This window comes from Salarias fasciatus, chromosome 8, assembly GCF_902148845.1.
Source record: "Salarias fasciatus chromosome 8, fSalaFa1.1, whole genome shotgun sequence".
NCBI lineage: Eukaryota > Metazoa > Chordata > Actinopteri > Blenniiformes > Blenniidae > Salarias > Salarias fasciatus.
In genome coordinates, this window is record NC_043752.1 from 2907642 (window position 1) to 2915866 (window position 8225).

Here is an 8225-nt window from a genome sequence, read left to right on the forward strand (position 1 = left end):
AAACTAAATTCTGAATAAAGTTTTCAGCCGTTTACGTGGTCACTTTAGAGCGGGATTGGGCTTTATTTGGATTTACACAGGAATACAAAGTCCCATGTAAACGCACGGAACAAATGAATATAAATCTCATTTAGTTCCCATCAACAGATTCAGCTGCAGCTTTGATAATCCTGGAAAAATAAGGACATTAATCACAAATAAAATAAATGTTAAGTTTAAATGTCATTTTAACAGGGACTTTTGGTTTGGAGGAATTTTGAACTAATAATAATGTTAACACTGATGGTCCGTGCATGAAGTATAATGGTCCGTGCATACTTCATGCGCGGACGGCCATTGTTTCATTTCAGATTTAGTGTTGAGGACTCAGAAAAAAAGAAGTGATGTCTACAAGTAACTCTCCACAGAGAAAAGAGCCAAATTCTCCTCTGATGACTGGATTAAGACATGTGGGCGCCTGTCGGATGTCAGTGTTGTCTTATTAATATTTTCATGTCTATTTCTCTTGTTTTTACTTTGTGTTTGTACAGCACTTTAGTCAACACTGTTGTTTTTAGTAGTGCTTTATAAATAAACTGGATTGATCGGATTGGATTGGAAGTTGGGATCCTTGGATTCTGTTGCCTTTGGTCTTTCTTTATTCAGTGGAGATGCGTGTTCATGACATGTTCTATTATGCAAATAAGATTTTAACATGAGTTTGACAAGAGGTTGAGAGTTGGCCAGGTTTTTACTGAGTTGGGCTGTTTTACATTGTTGTTTGTTGTGGAAACAGTGAGTCAGATCTGGAAACTCTGAGAGAGAGAGAGAGAGAGAGAGAGAGAGAGAGAGAGAGAGAGAGAGAGAGAGAGAGAGAGAGAGAGAGAGAGAGAGAGAGAGAGAGAGAGAGAGAGAGGGAGCGAAGGAGAGACCAAACAAATCCTTTTGTCTTTTCTGAAGAAGGTCTGGTCTTTATTCAGTTTGAGGGTAATCTATTATTTTTTCTCAACTCCTAAAAACTTGATTGTACCCTAAAACAGGCATCCTGCCCCCTCTTGCCCCAGCGTAGAGCCGCGCCCCCACCTCCGGGGGAATCTGTGGCAGATCAGACCTGCCCTCCTCCTGCTCCTCCCTCATCCTGTCAGTTCTCCGTCAGCTGAGCTGGGATCTGTGGATCTTCAATGGGAGCCGGATCGTGAGGATCCGTTGCTTTCAAAAGACTCAGCTGCTTGGTGAGCGTCACTGATCTCCAGGAGACTTCCTCATTAGCGTCAGTCCGTTATTTTCCAGTGACCAGTTAGTCCGAAATGCCGCCTCCGTCTCCACTGACTCCTCTGCTGTGTTCAGGTGACTGGAGCCTGCTGAAACTCGTGGGCGACTGGAACATACGAACAGCTCGGTGAGAGCCGGGAACCGGTTCCCATCGTTCAAACGGCCCGACTCGCCCGTGAACGACACATCTGTCGTTTGGATCAGATCGGAGAGGCGGAGGTCTTCCCCATCCGATCCACACAGTCAGATCAGAGTCTGGGAGTCAGAGAGGCTGCTGTTCTGCGACGGCAGGAGGAGGGTAAAGGATCCGTTAAAGCTGCTGTGGAGGTCAGAGGTCAGAGGTGAGACTCATCTTTTCTGCTTCTCCAGGATTGGATCGTCTGAATTCACAACATTTCTGAAAAACTTGGTATTTCCTGGAATCACCAACAATCAAACACTTGTTTGTTCAGACTGTTATGAAGCTCAAGAGTTAAACTGGGGCTGAAAGTTTTTATTCTTTCATTTTTATTCATTATGTAAGAAACTAAACTGTTAAATTTACAGTAGGATTTTTATTTTTATTTGTATTTAAATAAAAGTGAAATTAAGCTTTTTCCTTTTCCTTTTAATAGAAACAAAATTTTGACATTCAATCATTCGTGCTGTAAATTGATCACTCCTTTAAGAGTTGATTTAAAAGTTCGTATTACTACAAATTAAAAGAAAAAGCAAACATCTGTAATACTGCGCAAAGTCTGAAGTTCTGCTCCTCTTCCACAGAACTGAAAGCGTTCTTTCACATTTCAGCATCTTAAGCAGCAGATTTAAACTCAGCCTAAAGGAAAATGAAGAAATGAGACGTTAAATCAGAAGCTAGCATTAAATGTGCCGTTTGGGAACTTCCAGGAGCTGCAGTGACAACATCTGTCCTCCAGGCGGCGATGCTGGAGTCGATCCGGCGACGCTCCGGGGCGTCGTCTCCGGAAGACTCTCTCAGGAGAAGCTTGACGGCCTTCGTCCGCCACAGCGGCCAATACGAGGACGCTTTCCTCCGAGCCGCAGAGGCGCTGGAGCGGGTGGCGAGCGGCGGAGGCCCCCCCGGGGGGGCGCAGGGTTCGGGGGCCATGGCGGTCTCTGCAGGTCTTCTGCTGGCCGTTCTCGCAGCGGGGGTTCTCGCCGGCTCTGCCCTCGGCGGGCCGGGCGCCGCGGTGGGGGCGCTGCTCATCGGGGGGTTCGCCGCTCTGTGTGTGAGGTTTGTTTCCAGGCGGCGGCGGAAGGAGAAGCTGGGACGGAGCGAGGTGGAAAACCTGCTTCGGAAGATCCGCCCCCTGAAGGCGGAGCTGAGGAACATGGAGGCCGTCTGTCTGGACCGGGACCCCACACAGCTGGGGTCAAAGGTCAGCCGGCAGACGGTGAGAACGCTGGTGGCGCTGGGCGTGATGGAGAAGACCCTGGGTGCGTTCGCTGCTGGAGAGGAGAGCGCCCCCTCCTGGGCGGACGGAGCCAAGCTCTGCAGGAACACCCTGAAGGAGCTGCAGAGGATGAACGCCGTCGCCGCAGAAGCTTCACAAATCTGACAAACCGTCAATTTAACTTCATTTAAAAGGTCTGATTTTAACCAAAAATGTCAATAAAATGTCTTGCGTTTTCATCTGTGAGCTGCTGTTTCTTCAAAGATTTCAATTCATTCTGCTTTCTTCAGCTTCTTCTGCTTTTTTAAAATACTGAGGTTAAATTAGCTTTTTTAGTCTGAAATATAAACATCAGGAAGAACCAGATCAGTGTGAAGCATTTCATCCGTTCACACAGATTCTTAAACCTTCTGTAGGCCTACACAATCACAGTAAAGATAAACTGCAAAGCTCCAGTTCCAGGACAGACAGATTTATTCCAACAGTCGATCTCATTAAAACACATTAAATTACATAAAGTTACAGAATAAAGAATAAAGAGGTGTCAGGAACTGCAGCAGATTGACATTTTTGAATGATTAAGAGCAAAAATAACACTGAACAGATTCAGGAACAGGCTGTGTGTGTGTGTGTGTGTGTTTGTGACCTTTGCACTCTGCAGATCATTGATCAGTTTGAAATGAACTCAATTATCCTGATCAGATAACGACTGGTGAACTCCGTGTTTTCATGTTTCTTGAGAGTCAAACGAGTTTCAAGATAAAGAAGTGAAATATTCTAAATTTTCCACAGTTCGGAAAATTCAGAATATATGAGACGGTTCACTGAAAGGAGGATTCGATTCACAAAACACAGCTGCTGAGGCGATTGATACTCAACGAAAGAACAGCAAGAATCGAAAAACCACAACATCCAAATGACCCAAATCCAGAAAAACACTAAAAGGCCGAGCGACGGAAAGAGAAGACGAACCAAGCAGGCAGGAGACGAGGAGTCAAGGAGCCTGAAATCACTGACAAGACAGACAGAAACGAGTCAATTTAGCAACTTTTCACCGCTTGATGAATGCTGATTGATGTAAATCAGACATTTTAAAGCGACACGTTATTCTAATTCCAATAACTTCCACTGGCGTAACTTCTCCACCTTCAGCTTCTCCTTCACTGAAACATCTCCAGTATTTTGTCCACCTCCGCCTTCATCTTCTTCAGCTCTTCCAGGGCTTCACTGCAGAGTTTGGCTCCGTCCTGCCAGCAGGGGGCGCTCCTGGGCGGATCTGCAGCCTCCTGACAGCCGCTGAGAGCCTCCTCCAGCGAGCGGAGAGCAGCCAGAGTCTTGGCGGTTTGTTCAGTGATGTCGACTGTCATGTAGCTGAACTTCATCTGAGCGAGGACCTTCTGGATGGCCAGCAGCTCCTCCACCAGCGGTTTGACGCTGGTCTGCAACGTCTCCACCGTGTCACTCGAGCCTTTTCCCTCAGAAGGGCGATTGATGGAATTACTCATCATGTAAATCACAAGGGCCCTGGCGTGCAGGGCGCCGAGTCCTCCGCCGAGCGCTCCGCCCGCCGCGCCGATCGATCCACCGTAGATACTCCCGATGGTGCCGCCGCTGACGGAGCCAAGAGAAATCCACAGCACAGTGCTCGCCACGCCACCAAACCTCCTGCCCGATGCCACGAAAGTAACTTCCGCCTCGCCTGCGACGGAGCCGGACAGCGCTCCGCCGACCAGCCCCCCGAACGCCCCGCCCAGGAAGCCGATCGACGCCTCCATCACGTTGACGTGCCCGTACATCCTGCTGTAAGCCGCCGCTCCGACCGCTCCGGTAACCCCCCACAGTCCTCCGGAGACGCCCCCGACGGTGGCGCCGAGGGGCCCTCGCAGCAGACCCAGCAGGGCCACGGCCAGACTGTCAGTGGCAGCTCGCCGCTCGCTTCCCCCGCCTCGCCTCAGACACTCCGCCGCCTCCCGGAAAACGTTGCGGCGCTGGTCATAAAGCGTCAGGAAACGCCGCAGGCTGGCCAGCAGCTCCTCGTTCAGCTCCGCAGAGTTTAAAGCCCACGGGTAGGTTTCCATGTTTGCGTTCCGACTGAAGACTGGTTTTATTCGTCCTGATTCTCCACCTGAGACATCAGAAACACAAGAGTTCAGATCGATCCTTCAGCTGACCTTTGAACCCTGGTGAGAAATAAAACATCAGGTTTTTGAAGTGTAGAAAATTTCTAATAAAAGACTGAACATGAGCTGAAATGAGCTAACTAGCTGTTAGCTAGCCTGATTTCCACCTTGCTCCTGTCATATCCACCACCACCAGCAGGGGGCCCTCTACGCCGTCTTGGCTTTAAAAGACACAGATATGTCCTTTAGGGCAGATAAACACTATTTAATCACCTCTTCTCATTTAATTTAAACTCAAAAATGAGAAAACACCATTTAGATCCAACATTTGAAGAGTTTTCTGAACCATGAATTATTTTCCTTCCAGTCCACATTGTGTTGGTTTGTCACATGAAATCCAATCAAATCCACCTGCTTCTGCAACGACACTGAACGTGGAAACGTTTAAGGAGGATCAATACTTTGGAGAGCCACCGTAAAAACGAGCCGATCAGAAAGTGAAAGCAATGATCTGCAGGGTTCGAACCGGGCGAGTCTGTCGCTTCACACTCTGAGTCACTTTCAGGAATCCGTCGATCGTCTCACACACACCACAAACGGATTTCCTGTGTTTGGACCCACCGTCTGTATTCCTTCCAGCCGGCTGCGCCCCCCACCTCAGGGTGTCTTCACTCAGGTCCTCTGTTGGGCTGCAGGAAGAAAAAAAACAGAAAGTTGCTCAACGCGAGGAGGAAGTGGAGAGGGAAGACGAGGAGTGACAGTGTGTGTGGGTGTGTGTGTGTGGGTGTGTGTGTATGTGTGCACATGTAACACTGAGACGGGACTGGAGGCAGTCTGACTGTAAAACCTGGAGCTGTTAGAGCAGAGTCCGACTTTCCCCTTCAGTTTGTGTGTAAAACACGGAAATAAAACCGTCCAACTACGCTTCAACGTGTTCAGCAACTAAACCTCCTTCAGCGAAAATAACCAGGAAGCCAAAACTGTGCCATCCGCTGCTTCCAGAACCTGCAAAATTAACATTTTATCTTCATTTCTATCATCTTTAACCTCTATAAAAATTCTTAATTCGACATTTCTGTTGTAGAAAATCAACTTATCTGAAGTTCTGGTTGAAAATTTTCAGAAGGAAAAGTGATTCCAGCTGCAGGAGTGTAAAGTCTGGCCTTTGGGTCGATAATTCCACCAACAGGTGAGATGTGTGTTTTCTTTCCCGTCGCATTGATTCCTGTTGAATTCAACATTTCAAAACATCCTGGATGGTTTTCACACTGCGATCTGAACGCTCACAGGTCAAAGCAGATTCTTCTACAGCATCTTATTTTAATACAGGAGATAAAGAGTACGTTTTGAATCTTTAAAGATTTCTCTCGGATGTAGAAAGTCGTGATGAAGGAGGCAGAATGCCTCTGGAGACTGAGGATAGTCGGGTTACGTACTGAGAAAAGCTGAAGGTCAGGCTGCATAATGACTCCCCAGTGACTCTGTGAGCAGTCCAGGTTGACCTTTAACCCCCGGCTCGTCTCCTCTGAAGGTAAACATTGATTAGTGCGAGTTCATTAGAGAGAAGCTGACATCCAGCCGAGGCCTCGGGGGAGCCGGCGATGGAGTCTGGCGGTGAAAGATCAGAGTTCTGGAAACACGAGGCGATCAGGTGAAGATCAGGTTAAAACTCTGAGGAGTTCAGATTCCTCGAAACTGGTAACACAGAAAAATTCATCTTTAACCCGCAACATAAAGAGTTCAAAATGGAGCTTATTCATAAATACATGTGAATAAAAACAACCCATAAATATAGATTAAAAATGGAATCTTTTTTTAATCTAACAAAAGATTAGACAGAAAAAACGTCATGAAAAATTATCAATAAAATGGTTTCAAATAAATACAAGAAAACCATTTGAAACATTTAAATCCATTTTTAAAAACTTGAACTTTTTTTTAAATCCTTTTTTTGTCTATGTTGCTGCTGTCATACTCAGTACAACCTGCAGGGGTCACTGTGAACATTCCTCTGCATTCAGACTCAAACAGTCGGTAACGGGTTCTACAGTCAGTCCGAGTGTAACGGAGAGAATTTGCAGGACTCATCATTTATGTTGACGAACAGAATTTACCAGAGAACTGTGTTTGAGTGGCGTCTGAGGTACCTGGCGTCTTCACGGAGCAGTCACCGGGTCTCGCCACATCCGGAACGCCTTCGGTCTTTAGAAAGGCTAAATGACGCAGCGGCAGCCGACTCGTATAAGAGCTTCACCTTTATTTCCACAAAAACACAACAGGAATGTACAAAAAGCAGCAACTTCCTGGTCGGGCCGGATCTCCTCCCACCAGGCAGCAACGTTTCCGCCTTCCAGTCGCGGAAGTTGCTCTTTGCACGGTTTAGTTGGTCTTTATTATACTGACTCTGTAGATTTTCGTCATTCTTCTTCACGATTCACAAACGACACTGACCGCACACAGCAGGCATCACTCTCACAGCGTTTAGAAGGTGTTCACAACATGGGGTTTTTTTCTTTTCTTTTGGAACTTCACCCACTCGTCCCCGACGTCATACAAAAATCTAGGTTTACTGTACAGTTTCTGTTGACTCTATGGTACACTCACAGGTATACACAGAATTATTGACAGAAGAGACCTCGTGGATCCTGCGTGCAGATTTCAGGAATGTATACAGTATGCATGCCATTCTGGAGTATTACTTTTTTTTTCTCCTTCTATAAAAATCTCACATAAAATCGATTCTGTAATATATTATTTGGGTTTATATACATGATTCCAACATCCACAAATGGTTTGAACAATCACACATTCAGCGAGAAACCATTGAGAAACAGCTGAGACTGAATAATCTGAGTCGCGTACGCACACTGGTCGGTTATAATAGAGGAAAAACAGCTACAAAATGGGACTTGGATCTGTGTTCATGTGCTTTTTCTTCCTTTTTTTCGATGTGGCCTCCTGGTCTCTTAAACTCTGATCATGGATTGTTTTTGATGGTTTTCAGAAAAAATAAAAAAATCTTCAACCCAGAAAAATAAAAATTTACAGAATGTGTCAGATGAGTCCTCTTCTTCAAGTATAAAAATACAAAAAAAGCTTGATTATATAAAACATAGATGAGACTTTTTTTCTTTTTTACATGTTCTCCTTGAAAGAAACAAACTCAATGGTCATATAATATACATACAGTATACTCTGTGGCTATACGTTCACAGCTATAACAAGTCGAATACATTTCCAGAAATGTATTCATGAGACAGAAACACGTCGGCTGTCCTTCACCTCCTGCTCGGTGTGGATTTCCATCGGATCCTCATTTTAGATCAGATTCACACCGCAGACTTCTTTCTTTTTTAATTCTGTAGTTTGAATATTAACATTTCTCCCAATACTGTGATTAGAAACCGTTCATACAGAGCTTCACATTCGGTCACTTCCTGTTCTATACTGATCACTTCCT

The 8225-nt window shown here is 45.9% G+C and overlaps 1 protein-coding gene across 1 annotated transcript; it reads right to left on the reverse strand.

The window, feature by feature from the left end:
- Positions 1-3101: 3101 nt before the first annotated feature.
- Positions 3102-6232, reverse strand: LOC115393034 (keratin, type II cytoskeletal 1-like). The gene is made up of 3 exons (XM_030097795.1): positions 6202-6232; positions 5387-5454; positions 3102-4770 (listed from the first exon to the last, which is right to left on the reverse strand). The coding sequence occupies exon 3, from the start codon at positions 4721-4723 to the stop codon at positions 3806-3808; it is 918 nt and encodes a 305-aa protein (XP_029953655.1). The 5' UTR covers positions 4724-4770; positions 5387-5454; positions 6202-6232; the 3' UTR covers positions 3102-3805.
- Between the last annotated feature and the right edge of the window lie 1993 nt (positions 6233-8225).

Coding starts and splice junctions, on each gene's coding strand:
- LOC115393034 (XM_030097795.1), bottom strand. CDS start 4,723: ATGGAAACCTACCCGTGGGCTTTAAACTCTGCGGAGCTGAACGAGGAG.